Source organism: Saccopteryx leptura, chromosome 1, assembly GCF_036850995.1.
Source record: "Saccopteryx leptura isolate mSacLep1 chromosome 1, mSacLep1_pri_phased_curated, whole genome shotgun sequence".
NCBI lineage: Eukaryota > Metazoa > Chordata > Mammalia > Chiroptera > Emballonuridae > Saccopteryx > Saccopteryx leptura.
The window spans coordinates 221,210,315-221,229,812 of NC_089503.1; the positions used below are offsets into that span (position 1 = coordinate 221,210,315).

Genomic DNA, 19,498 nt, shown 5'->3' on the forward strand with positions numbered 1-19,498 from the left:
TCTATCTATCTATCTATCATCTATCTTTATAAAACATATTTACTTATGTTTGCAATGTCCCATCACATTTCCACTAAGCCCTTACAGTGGAACGTATAGAATATAAAGAGTAGACTGTATCTTTTTTTGACACTTAAGTTCCTAACCAGAAGAATAACAGGCACAGGGGAGAAAAGAGGCCAGCAAGTTGTTTGGATCAAATAGGTGGTCAGGGAAAACAGAAAATTTTCTGTTGTAATTGCAATACAGATAATGAAAGTTTAGGCAGAAGAATGTGTCATTAGAAACATTGAAGATAATATTTCGTAACATTTTTTTAAAGGATACGGGTTACTGATCATCCTCTTCAAATCAACCTTCTCTTTGCAGTAAGGGCACGTCTGCTTTTTACCAACAATACACCAACCTCGGATGCAGAATTCATGAAAGCTTGATGCGTCTTGTTAGGGAAGCGTCTAGGTAGGAAAGGCAGGGTTTGCTTCCTGAGGACATGATGGTAATGGTCCCATCTGCAGGGTGGAGTGGTGCAGGGTGAGGAAATGGCTGTCAGTAATGACTTGATTGTGCGTGTCACTTTATTAGGGAGATTTGGGAGGACAGTGGACCCCCCAAGGACTGTGAGCTTGAAGTCAGAGCTGCAATAGCTTTATGGCCCTGAGGAGTTTACCAAGCTTCTCGGCCTCACTTGATTCTCACAAGAATTAAATTAGATAAAGAACCTGTAAATGCTTTTTTTTTTTTTACAGTAATATCTTATGTAAATATACCATTTATTTCCTGGCCTTGCTTAGTGTGTGTTTCTCCTGCATTAACCATAGCATTTTGACTTTTGTGCATTACTCACTATCTACTATGTAATCAGATTTGTCTTAGGCACTTAGACAAATTTAAATTATTTGTGGTCACAAATTTACAAATGTTTCTATTAGCTTCTTATGTTTTCTCTCAACTTTTAAAATGACCGATAAGAAGCCAGTTGGTGTTAATAGAATATAAACCTAGGCATTGACAAATTTATTTGCGTACATCCCCTTATCTAGAAAGTCTGACCCTTTGCCTCCAAAGCTGAGAGTGCACTTGAGGTTTCCTATAGCAGCGGAGACTTATGAGAGCATGTGCCACACTGTGTCATGGCTTTGCTGGCTTCTGCGTCTCTCCTGGACCATGTGCTCCTCACTCATCTCTGTCCCCAGCACCTTAGGCGGTGCCTGAGTGCCCATGTAGTGAGTGAATATTTGAATGAATCACTCAAGGCCAATTCACTTTTCGAATATATTTTCCCAGGTATCCCAACCTTATAGATTTGGGCGAAACGATGAATGATAACGGGAACCATTCTGTTGATTAATTTGTTTCTACAGTCATTGGTCCCAATGTGGCTTTCTGGATAAAGGTCTCATGGTTTTCTGACTGGCCTGCTACACGCCCCTGTGAACAGCAAAGATGAAGAAGACCCTCCTCAGCAAGTGGAGGGCTGTGGGGGTGTAGACAAGTTGAGGCCACGTGAATAAGTTCTCAGTATTAGATCTGTGTGCAACTAGAGTTCCACTATTTTATGTTCTTGAAATTGGGGTTCCTTTTGCAATATGCTTGGGTTAACATAAAGCGGTGTAGTATGACAAAGATTTTGGACCAAAACCCATTTGGCCCTTCCTTCACAAGGGCTGGCGGGCAGCCCTGCCTTCCAGGTCGGTATGGCATTCAGGGTCTCAGAGCCAGTGTTGAACTTCTCGTTATACACTCAGTTCAAAGCGCTCCCACCTCCTCGTTAGCATTCTCTCTCATCTTCAGGATCTCCGCGCTGAGTTCCTACAGAGCAAGATCCTGCCTTGTGAATATGGCTCAGGTTTGCCTGCTTCTTGCTAATATGACTCATGCTAAAACGGGCCATTAATAATAATTTCCCTGCAAAGCAAATTTAAAGATAACTACATTTTGGATTACATATGCACGCACATACGACAATCCCTATGGGCTTGTACAGGTGGAGAGAGAAAACATTTCCACTGGCAAAAGGCGGCAGGGGCTCTGTTCCAACATTTGAAAAGGAAATCATATTTAAAACTTGGGCCGGACTTAGAAAAGTTCTATTAAGAATGATAGTTTTGGGGGAAGGTATCACCGAAAAACCACCATAGAATTCCACATGGGATATCTTTGTTTCTTACCTCAACAGGTGAAGGCTTAACTGTTGGGGAAAAGGTTCCTGTTACATTTCAAATGCCTTTGATCCAGTGTTTTTACTCTTTGGATTGAGCAAGTGGACTCTGTCTGGATTACACAGAATTGAGTCACAGGTGCTGCACATCTAGAGTATTCCTGACTGAGGAAGGTGGGCCTTGGAGGCTAGAGACAGACGCTTTAACTGCCTCATGATGCCAGTGCTTTGAACTGAGTGTATATATTATAAAACTGATATTACACTATATAAGAAAGGGTTATGTATTAATATTTAGACAAGAATGGAAGTACTGATTGCTGGCCAGCCCAGGCATAGCTTTGGTATCCAGAGTGACACATTCACAGGCAGCACAGGCGGCTTTGCTCGGGGCTCTTGATCCACCCACTGAGGTTCTCCTCAAGGGTTACTGGTGTCCCCAAAGAATGCTGGTTTCCAGGCCCGGGCTTGCCTGGTCCCTCATACCTAGAGATTCTTTAGTCAGCCAATGGCTATTTGGGGCAGAACTCAGAGGCAGTGAAGCCTCAATGGTCTAAGAACTAGGTGTTCACATTTTGGTCCCTCCTTATGTAATTTAGGGTGTCCTGCTGTCTGGTACTATCCTCTTTTTTTTTTTTTTGACGGAGAGAATCAGAGAGAGGGACAGATAGGGACAGACAGACAGGAAGGAAGGGAGATGAGAAACATCAATTCTTGATTGTGGCATCGTTGATTGCTTGTTCATTGACTGCTTTCTCATGTGCCTTGATGGGGGGGGGGCTATAGCAGAGTGAGTGACCCCTTGCTCAAGCCAGTGACCTTGGGCTCAAGCCAGTGACCTTGGGCTCAAGCCAGCGACCTTGGGCTTCAAGACAGTGACCACGGGGTCATGTCTATGATTCCACACTCAAGCCAGCGACCTCAGGCTTTCGAACCTGGGTCCTCCATGTCCCAGTCCGATGTTCTATTCACCACGCCACCGCCTGGTCAGGTGGCACTACTCTCTTTTCAAGACCAAAGGGATACTTGCCTGCTCGCCATTACCACTGATGACACAAACAGGTTCCTGGGATTATTTCTAGGCAAAACACACTTTGTTGTTCTTGGTCCTATGAGACTCAAACACGGGGTTCCACCAGGGTACTCCTGAGCTCCTCCCTGCACCCAAAACATGATTCCTTTTCTCGCCCCTAACTCCCTTCTCTCCCTGGTCCCTCTTGGTCCCTCTTGCACGTATGGTGCCAGCTTTCCCAGCCAGCATCCTAGATGGGGCCTGCAGCACCTGCCCCTGTGGCATTAGGATTTATTTTTCAGAAAGAAAATGACTTTTTAAAGGAGGAAGTTAGCCTTAAATTAGCAGTTCATAATTCACAGGGGTGATCAGAAAGTCTCAAAAAGGAAGATGGGCAGGAGGATACAGGCCTGGGAACTAAGCAAGAGAGAGGAGATGGGGGTGGAAGGAGGGAAGGCAATGAGACCGGCTTCCCTGACTTGCCACCTGCCACGCCCAACAAAGAGGATTTGATCTTTGCCCTCCAATATTACTTTATAAAGACCAAAGGGCGTCCCATGAAAAGGATACACATGATTGCAGGAAAGCTGGTAGGTGTTTTCAATGAGCCCTTCTTCATCGAGCTCCACAACGATCTTCTGTCCACAGACGGCACAGATACTGTCTGACAAGCTCCTGGTGGGCATCCCGCCGACGCTGTAGAACTGTTGGGGGAAATGCCCAGAGCATATGAAGGGAGAACGCAGGCCATTCGCTGAACCCAGGGAAGACACCACCAGGCTTTGGGACTGGGAGTCTTCACTGCTTCTTCGTTGGCTTAGGACTTGAAACACTTTTTTTTTCATAGAAACAATGCTACAGGAGGGATAGGGTTTCCAGGTAAAAGACCACTGAACCCCAAATGGACCCAAAGTACATTGTTAAATATAATCTCCAATATAATCTTCTGACTAAGGAATCCTTCAAGAGAAACGGTTTTTATCAGGCATATAGCTCAGAATCACACAGAAAGCTTTTACCCAGAGCTGGACCCTTCTGTTTTTCTCCTGGAGATTTTGATTCATAGCTCTGCAGTAGACTCAGGCATCTATATATGATATATTTTAAATTCCCATGTAATTACAGTACACACACACACACACACACACACACACACACACACACATCAATTCAAGTCATTGGCTGTGCCAATGGCTTAAGGCAGTGTGTTACATATCTGGTAGTTGAAGATGATGAAGAATGGGTGGGATCAGATGAGAAGTCTCCAGAAAATTGGTGCTTAAAGACTTGGTTGTCTTGTCAGTTAAATCTCTTCTTCCTGGCCCACTGCAGAAGAGGGCATATGGTTCTTCCTCTCTTGTCCATAAATAGGCACAAGAATCTCTGGGAGTTTTTAAAGGGTATGGTTTCTGGGTTTTGTTGGAGGAACTGGAAATGAAAATGCTTGTTCCTTCATTGACCTTAAACCTCAGAAGAAAGCAGTTGGCCCATAGATGACACATGACAGAGGAAATGCTTGTTTCAGCATTTCACCACAGAAGTTGGGTTCCAGGCTCTAGGCAAAGGGTAACATAGAGCCTGTGGGGATGAGAAAGGGCTGATGGGGTGTGGACGGAGGTCCACGCAGTCCTGCCCCATAAAGGGAGAGGGAAAAGAACAGAAGTTCACTCTTGCTGCACACACTGGGTTTTCCATTTCAGATCTACCTGCGTGCCAATAGGCTGCTAGGGGACAGAGCTGCAGATGTCCTGAAACCGTGGGGCCATCGCTGGAGGCTTCGGTCTGTGTTTCAGAGCCCTGTGTGCACCAGACATGGATACATGCTTCTAATATTCGTCTAACCAGAAAGTATGTCCATTCTGAGTTTAATTTTAAGAAAGTTAAAAAAAAACAACCATTAAGGATTTTTTTAAATTCCAGGGAACAATATACAATCAAAATACATTTACCACACTTTTTATATCTTCTCTTTCTTCAAATGCTCTATAACAATAACTGATCTTTATGATGAGTGTTACTCTGAGGCACTGTTGGTTCTAAAGTGTCTTAGGTACAACAAATATGACATTTATTTGCATTAGGCAGAGATAAAGGATTTTGTTATTGTTGAATTTTTACTAATCCTTTAAATTTTGGTAATCAGAGTATGCTAGATATGGTTACTTCCAAATAATTAGTACATTTTATTTTTTAAAAATGCCCTATGTCCTAACCACTTTTTATCAATAAGAAATGTAGTTTCTAATTAATTAGCAAATACAGTTTTTGGTGCAAGGAGAATCCAAGGAGCAACTGAGCTGAGAGAACCGAAAAAGATTTACCGATTTCTGAAAATGGAAGCAAACATGGTGTGAGATGAGACCAGTTCTTCATGCATCATAAGTGGTTACAAAGAATAAAGGCGCCACTTACCCCTATCGTAGAAGCCATGTAATCTGAGCAGATCTCCGCAAAATCTCTCCCCATGATGCCATAGTAGAGGCCATAGAACAGAGACACAATACCAAAGTCCATGGAATCTCTAGCCTTGATTCTGTTGGAAGCAACAGGGCAAGGAAATAATAGGGTGGTATTTGAAGGCAAGGGAGTTGCAGTTAGAATATTTCCTCCAGGGTATCTAGAAACTTGGGGTATTTTTTTCCGTTGAGTTGTATAGTTTTCCTTTTTGTTAATGAAAAAAATTTTCATATTCTCTAGACTTTCCTCAAACCTTACCACTCGATGCTGAGTGAACAAAGTAATACTTGAGAGAGCCTTCAAATGCTTCTTAGGACTGCAGTCCTTAGATAAGCTGATTCTAACCAATGGTTCTTAAGCTGGGCTGAGCATAGGGAGGCCTGGGCAGCTGGTAAAAATCTCCATCTCCCAGCTGTACCCGAGGCCAATGACATCAGACTCTCTGGGGATGAGGTTTGTGCAGCAATAGTTTTGAAAAACTCTCTGGACCCCTAGGTACCCAGTGGGCAGGTAACATTCCAAACCTCTTTAACAGTACAATCATCCTCACACCTAAATATACAATAGAATCACCTGGGGAGATTTTAAACTACACTGATACATGAGCCTACCTTCAAGGCTGTAATTTAAGTGGACTGAACTGGGATCTGCATAACCATGCTTTTTAGGAGCCATGCTGGCTGTGACTCTTTAACAAAGCTAGGGTTGAGAGTCCCTGCTATCGACCTCAGAATAGGCAGAATGCTTTCAAACACTTTATCTTACCTGGAAACATTTGAGAGAGATACAAAAACCAATCTCTCGTTTTGAGGCCTTTTGCTATTATGCCATAGTTGTCATGTATTAGTCAATATTTTTTGGAAGTTGGATTATGTTTCAAATACAGTATGGTTCTTTAGTATAATGCCATCTTTTTTCTTTTTCTTTTTTTTAAGAGAAAGCTTTCTTTAAAAAGTGAATAGTTTAATCGCATGTTTGGTTTGTCAACAGTCTCAAATATTAGCAATGGGTCTGGGTGAGTCTGAATGGGGAAGGGAGCAGAAAGGAGGTGGTAGTCTGTCTCTGCAAACTTCTTCTGGGCGTCTCCGGGTTCTGTTAATCTGAGAAGGAATCGCAAAGGCGGGAGCTCTGTAGACTTAGCGGGTGCAGATCTGTCGGTGATGGGAAGTGGGAATTCCGACACAGGTGGCAGCCTCATCCTTTGGAGACTTGCCTGGGTAAATCTGAGAACTAGGGCAGTGGGGAGAAGTGAAGGTTATCTTCCCTCCAAGACGAGGGGAACAGGTATTGATAGAAAGGATGGTAATGAACTTGTGGTTCCACTGAAGAGAATCTTAGTGCAAGGATGATCAACAACACTTAGTAGGGAAAAAAAATAATTCCTTCTCACTCTGAAGGGTTAGGTCCTTGGTATGCATCATTATAGGAGAAGTCATGGTTAAGGATCTTAAAATCTTCAGAGATAATAGTTTTGGGACAACTGTAGTTTCAAGTGATTAAATAAAAGTCCTTACAAATAGTTTTGCATTCACTAAAAGAAAGTAATATAGACAGTGTGCTAGAAAATAAATCAGTGTCTTTCTATGTCTTCAACTAGCAGTAACAGATGCAGAGAGTTACTTTCTATCCCTGTCCTGCTAGAAAATGGTAGAAACTCCTGCTCTGAAAGTTTCATGAAATTGTTTATAAAATTGGACCGTGCTGTTACCGTAGGAAGAGTCCTTCCACCACGGCTGGGTGTTGCTCCTATTGCCTTCCTTATATTAGGAGTTAAGGGTTGGTGATCTCTAACTCCTAAGTCACAGAGTAACTTTGCTGTGAGGGAGGTTCTGGGGAATTCTTATTTGAGCGGCTTTCCTTAGCTATGTGGTATGTCTAAAATTCCCTTTCCGGAACATGGGTTGCTGACACAGCCTTCGCTTTGCCCATGCGGACCGCAGCTACACCACATCTCAGCCACCAGCTTCCTAACGGGAGCTTAGCTTGAGGCACAGGCATAATTATCCCTATTTTCTTTATTTCTCCCAAGATTTTCTTTTATTTTTTTTAAATTTAATTTAGTGGAGTGACACTGGTTAACAAAATTATACAGCCTTCAGGTGCACAGTTCTACAACAAATTGTCTATACACTGTATTATATGTTCACCAAACCAACTCAAGTCCCCCTCCATCACCAGTTAACCCTACACCCTCCTCCACTTCCCCTCCTCCCCACCTGTAATCACTACACTATTGTCTGCGTCCATGAGTGTTTCTCTTTTTGCTCAATTCCTTCACCCTTGCTTCCCCCACCCCATAGCTGTCAGCCTGCTCTCTGCCTATGAGTCTGTCCCTATTTGCTGTAGGTTCATTTTGTTCATTAGATTCCACATATGAGTGAAATCATATGGTAGCTGTCTTTCTCTGATGGGCTTATTTCTCTTAGTATAATGCTCTCCAGGTCCCTCCATGCTGTTTCCTAATTTCTAAGCACTCCAATTTCCTTCATTTCCATCTGTCCCAGCAAAAATTTCATGGGTAGCAGAAACAAAATTCTACAGCAGTACTGTCCAGTGAAAATGTAGATTGGACATGCATAGAACATTAAAAATTTCCTGGCCCTGGCCGGTTGGCTCAGTGGTAGAGCGTGGCCTGGCGTGCAGAAGTTCCGGGTTCGATTCCCGGCCAGGGCACACAGGAGAGGCACCTATCTGCTTCTCTACCCCTCCCCCTCTCCTTCCTCTCTGTCTCTTTCTTCCCCTCCCGCAGCCGAGGCTCCATTGGAGCAAAGATGGCCCGGGTGCTGGGGATGGCTCCTTGGCCTCTGCCCCAGGCGCTAGAGTGGCTCTGGTCACGACAGAGCGACACCCCGGATGGGCAGAGCATCGCCCCCTGGTGGGCGTGCCGGGTGAATCCCGGTCAGGCGCATGCGGGAGTCTGTCTGACTGCCTCCCTGTTTCCAGCTTCAGAAAAATACAAAAAAAAAAAAAATTCTAGTAGCCATATTAAAAAGGTAAAAAGAAACAGATGAAATGATTTCACCAGTACATTGAAGATGCTATCACTGTAACATGTGGTTAATATAAAATTTATTTTTTCATACTGTCTTGAAAAATTTTTTATACTGTATTTTATACTATAGCACAGCTTATTTAATATGATATTTTAAGTGCTCAATGGCCGCTTGAGCTAGTAGCTGCTGTATTGGATACCATAGTTATAGAAGTTTTAAGGAAAAAGATGTATAGAAGGAAATGATGCTTTAGAATTTTATGGGAGGGAAATTTATAATTCAGTAAGAATTACTCTGCCATTAATGTAAGGCTACTTTTAATGAAGACATTTAAATTTGCAGATCAAGTGTCGTTTCTCTTTAAATATATATATATATGATTTAATATATATGTGACTTAATATATATGATTTAATATATATTAATTTAATATATATTAATTTAATTTAATATAAACATATATGTATATATTTTTTGAGGGCACACAAACAGATTTTGTCACACCTGTCATTCTACCTTTAGTAATACATTTCAGCGACAGCAAAGTTTTATATGATGTATAAAGTCAATATTCAGTATAATCATACTATATTTGAGTATGATAAAGTTTAATATAAATATATTTTCCTACTTAAAATTTTTTTTCTATAGCTATGAAATTCATTTAGTGCTTTGATGTTTTCTGGGAATGCATTTTCCCCCTTAGCTGCTATTGAAATGCTTTAGCTTTATGGTTGAGGTTGCAGTAAGTAATAGTGTTTCTTTATAGCCTAAACAACTATATATATTTTAAAATGTCTGAGTAAGCATATAAACCCAAGGAGAAAAACTAAATAACAAAATGTATATAATACTTGCATTGGGAAGAAGGAAGGCATATGGAAAGTGTTCTAGTTTTAATATACTCATAATAAGATAGTTAGAAAATGAAAAATGTTTATTTTGTCATAAATGTTGTTGCATGTATTTTTGTCTTCTTAATAATTCATGTGGATTATTAAGCTATATAACTTCCTTTGGAATATTCTTTTTCTGGGAGAAATAAGGAAGGTGTTAAAAAAAGAAGCAAATAAGAAGCATTTTAGTGACCTTAAATGTAGGAAACTACTTAACTATCCTCAAATTATTCTTTTGCTTGAATATCATATTTTATTAAGATAATTTAATCCCTTTTTTTTAAATAAAAGGAAAGAAACTGATTAAATTTATTTAGGTCTTTGAATATTTAAGTACAAAAAATGAAAAAGTTGCTATTAGTCTTTTAAAATTAATTTACATTTTCAAAGCATATTCAATAACCAGATTCACCAACTTAGCTTTTTGAAAAAATAATAAACAAATGACAAAGTAATTGATGATAATGGACCTTTACTTTGTAATTCATTGTAATTAAATTTAAAATGCTGTATTATATATGTTTTTTATGTATGGTAGATATAGTATGGAACAGAGAATTTCCCTGGAAATCTAAGTATATATTAGGAGAATTTTTTTTCAAAAGTGCTGTCAGAGACTCGTTATTGCATTGAATCTTATAGTTTTTTTAAGATTTTATTCTGCAGGCTTCTCTCTTACTTTTCTGTGATATACCCCAATGACATCTACTGTACCAGTGAAATCTACTATAACAGTGGTCCCCAACATTTTTTGGGCCATGGACTGGTTTAATGTCAGAAAATATTTTCACAGACTGGCCTTTAGGGTGGGACGGATAAATGCCCAAAATAAAATTATGCGACCGGTGTAAAAACTGTGGTATTTTTAAATATAATTGTCGAACTTACGAGACAAGCGTCAAGAGTTAGTCTTAGACAGATGTAACAGGGGAATCTGGTCATTTTTTAAAAACAAAACATCGTTCAGACACTTAAATATAAATAAAACGGAAATAATGTAAGTTATTTATTCTTTCTTTGCGGACTGGTACCAAATGGCCCACGGACTGGTACCGGTCCGCGGCCCAGGGGTAAGTGACCACTGAACTATAAACAACGTGTGCATGGGAAGGTACAGGGCCAAATGCTGCTTCTAGATACAAAGAACTGGAGCAGATAGTAAAGTCTTCATTGGAGATACTTACTTGAAAAATAAATGAAGCCCACTTATTGTAAATATGATAGCCAAGTAACCCACAACACCAAATGTATAGCTGAGTTTGTAGATTAGGAGAAACCATTTGTAGACCAACCTGTGGAGTGAAAAATGGGAAGAAATACAGAGCATGATATATTATAAAGTATTTTATTGTCAAATATTGTCATAAGTCAGTTTTTAGTTTCCAAAATTCTATTTATTTTATATTTTTTTGTTTATTTATTTATTTAGTATTTTTTCTGAAGTGAGGAGCAGGGAGGCAGAGAGACAGACTCCCGCATGTGCCCCACCAGGATCCACCTGGATGCCCACTAGGGGGTGATGCTCAGCCCACCTAGGGCATTGCTCTGCTGCAACTGGAACCATTCTAGTGCCTGAGGTGGAGGCCATGGAGTCATCCTCAGCACCTGGGCCAACTTTGCTCCAATGGAGCCTTGGCTGCAGGAAGGGAAGAGAGAGAGAGAGAAAGTAGAGGGGGAAGTGTGGAGAAGCAGATGGGCGCATCTCTTGTATGCCCTGGCTGGGAATTGAAATTGAGACTTCCACACGCTGGGCTGATGCTCTACCGCTGAGCTAACTGGCCAGGGCTAGCTATTTATTTATTTATTTATTTATTTATTTATTTATTTATTTTTTGTGACAGAGACAGTGACAGAGAGAGAGAGGAACAGACAGACAGGAAGGGAGAGAGATGAGAAGAATCAATTCCTCGTTGCAGCGCCTTAGTTGTTCATTGATTGCTTTCTCATTTGTGCCTTGACTGTGGGGCTACAGCAAACGGAGTGACCCCTTGCTCAACCCAGTAACCTTGGGCTCAAGCTGGTGAGCTTTGCTCAAACCAGATGAGCCTGCGCTCAAGCTGGCCACCCTGGGGTTTTGAACCTGGGTCCTCTGCATCCCAGTCCTAAGCTCTATCCACTGAACCACCACCTGGTCAGGCTAAAATTTATTGATTTTTTTTTTTAGCAAGAGAGAGAGGAAAGGAGAGAGAGAGAGAGAAAGAAACATCAATTTGTTGTTCTACTTAATTATGTATTCACTGTTTGATTCTTGTATGGGCCCTGACTGGGGATTGAACCTGCAACCTTGATATATTGGGACAATGCTCTAACCAACTGAGCTACCCTTCCAGGGTAAAATTCTATTTATGATATAATATAAAGAACATGTATCAGCTAAACTCAACAGTAATCTAGAGTTTTAATATATTATCAAGAAGCAATATAGAAATAGTATTTATATAATGGTATACATGTGTTTCTATGTATATGCATATATAAATTCATTATAATTGATCTCTGTTCCTCATGTAGAAATGACCTCCAGGGACAGTTACTCTATCTGGGACCCTGCCTCCTCTCCCTCTCCCCTTTTCTCATTTGGCTCTAGGGTTCACTTAGAGTGGTTTTGGCAAGAGTACCTTGGACGTAAGCAAAGCCAGGAGGAGAAGTCAAGAGGGGAGAACATCCCCCAAGAGTTTCTCTTTCTCCTGCTCCTGCTTCCCCAGCCTCAGAGCAGATAACTTCAGTCCACATCTCACCTCCCCTCCTCAGGGAGCCCCTCCCCTAGCCTGGGGATGGAATTGCAAGAGTGCTTCAGCCTTGTTTTATCTGCTCTGTGGATGCCTGACTCTTAAGGCCTTTCCTTCTTCCCACAGGGCCTCAGAGAGGATGGGGATGGAGGGCACAGTGGAGATGATCCAGAAGGGACCTCTGTGTGCTCTTCTGTCCCCTCATCCCTGGCAGGGAAAGCCCTGAGAAAAAGCTATGCAAAGGGCTATGTGGCTGCGTCACGTCCCAAAGGTAGCTGAGGAGGCTGGAGCCCCGTTCCATTCCTGGGGGGCCGCAGCACAAGCCCAACCCCCACCCAGGAAGCACAAGGTAGTGGAAGGAAGAGCAGCTGGTTGGGGCTACCCCTGGTGCCCAGAGACAAGAGAGGGTGTCTGAACTGTCGCTGTCAGAGGCCGACAATGGCGGGAGGCCCTGCTTGTCCTTCAGGCCTTTCTTTCCCCATTCTCTGGAAGCCCCTCTCCTGCCTTCCACACCAAACTTCACTTAGAGTCTCACTCCAGGGACCTGACGCCACCCTCTCACCTCCAACCCTGGAGCCCTGTCCCCAACCCTCTCACCTCCACCGCCTTCCACTCTGAGGGCGCCATTGAACCAAATGCTTACGGTCCATGAATTTACTGATGTGATGTTTCTATGCTATTTTAAAAGATGTCCTGCCTCACTCAATTCTAGTTGGAGGGACTTTCTGAAACATTAGGGTTTAAAAGGGGGCTAGCGGGAGAAACGAGTTGTCATTTACATAATTTCTATGGTGAAAGGCAACTCACATACAAGGTCTGTGTGCCGGCCACCCCCTCCTCTAGGGGTAACCCTGCTCCTGGGAGGTGTCAGCAATGAGGAGTCACATGGAACCAAAAACTCACAGGAGGCGGCTCAAATCTCTGGAGGCCGTGTCATCTCCATAGGGGCCAGAGTGGGCTTTGGGGCCAGAGTACCTTACTGAGCCTTCAGGCTGGTCCTTTTGATTTGCCATCGCCGAACAGTTTGAATCGTTGCTCCATGCAGCCAGATCGAGGTGGAAGTTTGTGTTGCTAAAAGGGGTGATGACGGAAAAGTGGCCCACCCCGACAGGATCTCTCTTCTCCCCAAAACACCAGCCAGCACTAGATTGGTGTTCCTTGAACTCCATAATACTCCACATACCCCCTCTCTACGCCAAGGGCCCCGCTCAAGGTGGTGCCAGCATTAGAGGTGTTCCTAACACCGTTTTTAGATGCAGAGTTTCTCTGGGCAAAGTGTTGTGTTGATGTAATGAAGCCACAGCGCGCGGTTGGAGCAGGCGCATTGCATCCCAGAGTCTGAGCTTTGGTCCTGGGCTCTGCCACTGACTCGCTGTGGGACCCTGGCCGACCTCCTCGGCATTTTTTCCTAGGATTGCTCACTTATAAAGGGAGGATGGTGACACCAGCTCCTAAAATGATTCTGAAGGTTGTATGAGATAATGCATTAATGTTTAAAACATTTGGCCCATTAATTAAAGGCTCAATATATCATATTATCATCATCGATGTGTTAGAAATCTCACTCCCCAAATCTTACTTCTTCGGGAGTGGGGGGGGGGCAGGTTCCCAGAGGCCAGAACTACCTTGCTAATTTGATGACAGATAAACCAGAGAGAAATATGGGGGTGCTGCAGGGCAGCGCCCACCAAAGAGAGCTTGGCCTCGGGCTGGAATGCATGTGGTCAGGCCCAGCTCTTCGTGGCTGCCTGTGGCCCGTTTTTGAGCCTGAACATCGCTTGACATACAACCAGACTGGTAGAGAGGGGACCCACTTCTCCTTGTCTGCTACTCTGTCCGTCAGCCAGGGATTGGTGTGCTCTGGCAGGAGGACAGACATTTTCTAAAAGCTGCATTGGAGCCGGAGACCATGCCTCTTGGGTTTGCCTTCTGCACCGGGCGCATGTTCTTAGCCAGTAATGAATTCCTCCGCTTCCCAATGGAAAATTGCTAAAATGTGACTTACCTATAATCTGATAATTAAGTGAAGACCGCAAAGATCCTTAGGGCACACTACCTCTCATCAGTAAGACTTCCTTTATCCTTACTGCTTTTCTAGAAGAAAAGGGACCCTTTGTTTCTTTCCAAATGGCAGCGGTCTGTGCTTAAAGTGTGAGTGGAGTGTCTCTGCTCTCAGACTGTGGCAGAGCTCAGAGCTTCACAGGCAGGAAGAAGCTGAAATGGATGCCCTGAGGGCATGAGCCGCAGAGGGCCTGGCACCCCCGCCAGGTGAGATACAGGCGCCACAGGTCTGCAGGAGCAGCATTCTGAGTATTTCCTGTAGGGAAGTTCCTCTGCATTGAATGAGTGGATATGCACAGAAAGACTGCATTTAGCTAGTGTAGTTCATTGGACAGTGCAAAAGTGAACAACTTTCATTGAAATACAATGTAAACTACATCCAGGGGAGGAAAGGAGTACAGTGTAATTTATCCAGGACTTACATCACTTCACGAGGCTTAAATGGCATAGGCATTTTGTGAGGTGGAGGAAGGGTGCTAGCTGTCCACTTCCTGACGGGAAGCAGGTCCTACCACCACCCGAAATGCTGCCCAATGCTTTAATCTTGATCACTACGTTTATTAATCTGATTTCTCTCACTGCGTAATTTTCCCTCTTCATACTAGAGAAGACTTGATTTTGTCTCTCTCACTTTTTTTTTAAGATTAAAAACAAACATCTGAATGGCTGAATAATCATTAAAATGTTTCACAGGCGTTTATGATTTATTCTCCAATGAAAATCAAAATTGGACACGGTCTTATTACCATTAAAACTTTATGTATTTTCTCTTTATCTCATTTGAGTTTCATCTGGATTTGGATTCAGATCTTATCTCAAAAACAGGGAGAGTGAGAGCAAACTTGTGGGCACATTATAAGCATTTTGTAAAGATTTGTGAATGATAGGATGGAATTATATAAATGTCAAGAAATTTACAATGGTCATTAAAATGATCAATGGCATACTAAAGCCTGATTTGTTATGAGAGTTATAAGTTGTCTATTTCTTATGATTTAGCAGCTACAAACCGCATGCACAGTTGTTAGAAATATAAACTTCTAACTCTCGCTCTTTTATAAAATGTGCATGACAACTTATAGCGGAACAAAACAACATGCTGAGTTAAAAACAAGCATGCAAAAAGTGTTCTAGAAAACTTAAGCAACAGTTTCACTTCTCTTTCTCTTGGCCTTCATGAGCTAATATCTAAAGTAGTACATTTTACAGGCATATCTGAATCACCATTAAATCATGCTAACTAACAGCAGTATAGCTAATTTCCAAATAGTTTTGTTACTAAAGGCAAAATAAAAGTATAGCATCCTCCCCCCACTCCAGGAAAATGGCCCTTCAATGTACATTGCTCACAAAAATGAGAGGATCAGGGAATGTGCACATATCCAGTAATTTCAGCCTTTTGTATTGTACATTTTCACTAATGAAATAAAACTTGGTTTTGCATTCATTTGCATAATCAAACAACTTTCTTTGACTTGTTTGCTTTTCTGATGTTCTTGTTAAATAAAAAAAAATCAAATGCTTCTTTTTTTTAATCACTTTATATTCATTTTGAAATATCCCCTAATTTTTGTGAGCAGTGTACTTGTTAGTGTTTGCCATTAAGGGGGTGGTGGAGAAGACAGGAGTGGAACACGTACCGTGGTGTCCTCCCTGAGAGGGGCTTCCGAGTAGCCTTGAAGAGGATGTAACTGGTAACAACTGAGAACATTCCCCACAGGGACAGGAACCGCCACCAGTAAAGTTTTATGGTAAAATACAGAGGGACAACCCACATCTGCAACAGGGTCACCAGCTGTTAGAGAAATGAACAGAAAATCTCTTTCAACGACTGAGAGCTCAGGAGGGCATGTCCATTATTAACTGATTCGGAAGCCACTCTGGGGGAATCCCGTTCTCCATCCTGTCTGTACCGCTCAACTGGTCCTCCACCCAACTGCAAACCGACCTGTACGTGTGCAGCAATGGAGCAGATTGGCACAATTATCTGAAAAGTCGAATTGGAAATCATCCAAACTATCCAGCCTCTGACACTTCCTTTTGGATATTTCAGATGAAAGCAACTTTAGGCTTCAACAGCTGTGTGGTTTTGGACAAACGACCCTCCTCTTACTGTAACATCGGAGATAACCGTGCCTGCCTTGCTTGCCTGTGCCGGCTGAGGTGGGCATCAAAGGCAATCACACGTGGGAAAGCACTCTGCAGCAGTACTGGGTGGAGCTCGAGGCTGTTGTTACTGTCATGGGCACAGGTGCAAATGCACAGTGGTCTCAAAGGAGGAAGTGGGGTCAGAGCAGCTTCTGGGACCCCTTCTGCCTGCTGCCTCGTGCTCTCTGCAGGGTTAACCCTTGAATCCCAACTGTGGGATCACCTCGCCTCTGTCTATGAGATCTGTGACCCACAATTTGCTTCTTGTCTTTCCTCTGTAGTTTCTCTTGTCCTTTCCAGGCAGCCATAAAAATGTGGGTCAGAATATTTCCTGTCCTTCTGTGTGTAACCCCTCTGTGGCCTGTACCACTGACCTCAAGTAGCCTTAAGACAGTTCTGTAAATTGGCTAGCCTCAATCCCACACGGTGGGAAGCAGGACTGCACTGATTGGCGGTGGCTCAGTGACTTGATGCGGTTACCAGAGTGAGTGACACTCTTACTCTTTAGGTCAAGCCTAATACCACTTATGAAAAACAGATAGCTTTAAACAGTAGCAATAATCTTTGGTCTTTTATTATTATTATTATTATTATTTTTTATCACATTTAGACTAACCACCCATTATGTGCTCAGCACCAGTGTAAGAGCGCAGTGTCAATGAGGTTTTGTTTCAGGTGTAGAGTTTAACTGGTAGTGGCACCTGGGAATACTCTGTTGAGGAGAATTCTAAGCCTGGGTCCTGGTTTTGTGATCAAGAGCATCAGCATCGCTTCATTATGTCTGCCAGTGGTGTAGAAAGAGTCGTTATGGCATGCACGTCCCATATTTGCCATCTGAGTATTAAAAAAGACTAATGTCATCTATTTTCTTTCCTCATTGTTGTGATAAGAGGAGTCAGCTTTAAAAAACAGAGTCTATAGATGTATTTTTGGACCCTTTAGTAAGACCATGGGTATAATAGTAGTTAAGAGTCAATGGCCAAAATTATTTGCTAGGACTTTAAGATGTAAATGGACAAGGCAAGGCCACAGTCATTCTTCTTCCCATGTCAAATAAGAAGACATTTCCCAGGCTTTTCATTCTCTTTTTATGGCTTCATCCTGATAAACAGTCCAGATATGAAATCTTCTTCGAGTTGCTCTATCAGGGGTCTCAAACTCGCGGCCCGCCCACCAATTTTGTGCGGCCCGCGGGCTCGAGTTTGAGACCCCTGCTAAATCTTTCGGAGAACAGTGCAGGTGCTATTATGAATATGCATTTGAACAGAAATGCACGTGGAGCAAATCTGAGGTAATTATCTAAAGAGTTCCGAAGAAAAAATACTATCACCTGCTTTTTCTTCTTCCATTCCAGGCAGTACTTTCAGGGACGGGTTCATATTCCTTACTCTTGCCTAAATTAGTCATATAATTGCTTTAATTTTCCATCCTGCTTCTGTGGGTATGGTCAAAGCTAATAAGTGGGTTTGCTCCTTTATTTATGAAATATATATAATATGTATTATATAATATGTATTAAATATATATATTCAAATAGGACAAACACTTCCCTTAAGGAAGTAAAATCGTTTTCATGGGGACCAGCTACCACGTTCGAGGAAACCAAGACTTAAGACTCGCCCCCTCTAGCATTTTGCATTAGCAACTTTGACCATTTACTGTTGATAACAAAAGTGTGGAGCTCCTTAAAAAATCTCATCAGTATTTTGGTCATTCTTTTCCTTTTGCTTATTATAGAGCTATTTATGATATATTATAGGTTTTAAATTTTTCATTGCTTCTGATATCAAAGAAGGACATGAACATGAACTCCATCTTTCAACATCTGAACATCTGATCATCTGTCATTTGCATTTCTCATCCTTCTGTTTTCAGAATTTGATTTATCTTTTTATTTCCCCCATAAACATGCTGATCTTTTTTTTGGAGAATCAGTTCCTTTTAATTCAGTGTAACCACCATACTCTTATATTGTATAATTAGGTTATAAGTTAAATTTTACAAGACTAATCTATTTCCTCAAATCAGTAGAGTTAAAATCTATGACAGTTTGAAGTGGCACTGGACAATATTTTTATAAAACTAGTTTCACCCTGTGGATTTATAAATACAATCCATTTCTAGGGGACCTGACATTTCTCTTACTCATCATCTGGATTTAATTAATGGAAAATAACAATGTTCAAATGTACAGATATGCTACTGTTAAACACAGGCCTTGGAGATAAGAAATAAAAGAAAAGCAAAAAACAAAAAACAAAAAACAACCCCCCCCCACAACATTATAAGGTATTCTTATGCCAATACTTAATTTCTTAACTATAATATCTTTAAAGTGTGACCCCGGCACCGCATTCTCTCATCATGAAAGGGGAAAGTTCGAAAATTTGCATTACAGATTCAATAATTGTACAGAGAAGTCCTTTTGAAATGAGGCCCACATTTCATAGCAATTTAAAAGATTCTTTATCAATTTCCAGAGCAGTTAAAACTTCTCATTTTTAATAGTAACTGCCACATATGAAATGCAGGAATGTTGTGCCTCATAAATAAACACATGAAATACGTAGAACTGAGGTGCATGCAAGTGACAGAGGAAGCCTGGCAGCTGGGACACATTAATAATGTCAGAGGGGTCACCATTTGGGCATGTGCGTATAAAACACATCTGCGTGACTGGTGAAGGGCAACCTTACATCTGGATCACATCACCCACCTTCTCCCCACCCACATGTCGTGGCAGGAGGAATGTCCTGATGAGTCAGATGCTGCCCAATGGTACCATGTCTTTTCTTTGACCATGTCTGAAAAGAATTGCAAAGCAAGACAAAGCAAGGATACCTTTTCATTTGTTTATTTGTACAGGATGAGGATCCAGTCATGCAATAAGGAAGAAAAGAAGGAGAGAGGGAAGGAAGGAAGAAGGAGGGAGGGAGGAAGGAAGGAAGGAAGGAAGGAAGGAAGGAGGGAGGGAGGGAGGGAGGGAGGGAGGGAGGGAAGGAAGGAAGGGAGGAAGGGAGGAAGGGAGGAAGGGAGGAAGGGAG

At 42.1% G+C, this 19,498-nt stretch overlaps 2 protein-coding genes across 2 annotated transcripts in view; one reads left to right on the plus strand and one right to left on the minus strand.

Annotated features, from left to right (window-relative positions):
• The window catches only part of TLR2 (toll like receptor 2), a 507,661-nt gene that overhangs the window by 27,043 nt on the left and 461,120 nt on the right, over positions 1 to 19,498 (plus strand). The gene's annotated exons all lie outside the window — the stretch shown is intronic.
• Positions 1 to 19,498, minus strand: part of RNF175 (ring finger protein 175) — a 35,816-nt gene that overhangs the window by 2,068 nt on the left and 14,250 nt on the right. The window contains exons 4-8 of the mRNA XM_066360923.1: positions 15,947 to 16,101; positions 10,701 to 10,808; positions 5,583 to 5,703; positions 3,741 to 3,874; positions 328 to 429 (exon numbers count right to left, since the gene is read on the minus strand). Coding sequence (XP_066217020.1) covers positions 328 to 429; positions 3,741 to 3,874; positions 5,583 to 5,703; positions 10,701 to 10,808; positions 15,947 to 16,101 — 620 coding nt within the window. The remainder of the gene's footprint in view (positions 1 to 327; positions 430 to 3,740; positions 3,875 to 5,582; positions 5,704 to 10,700; positions 10,809 to 15,946; positions 16,102 to 19,498) is intronic.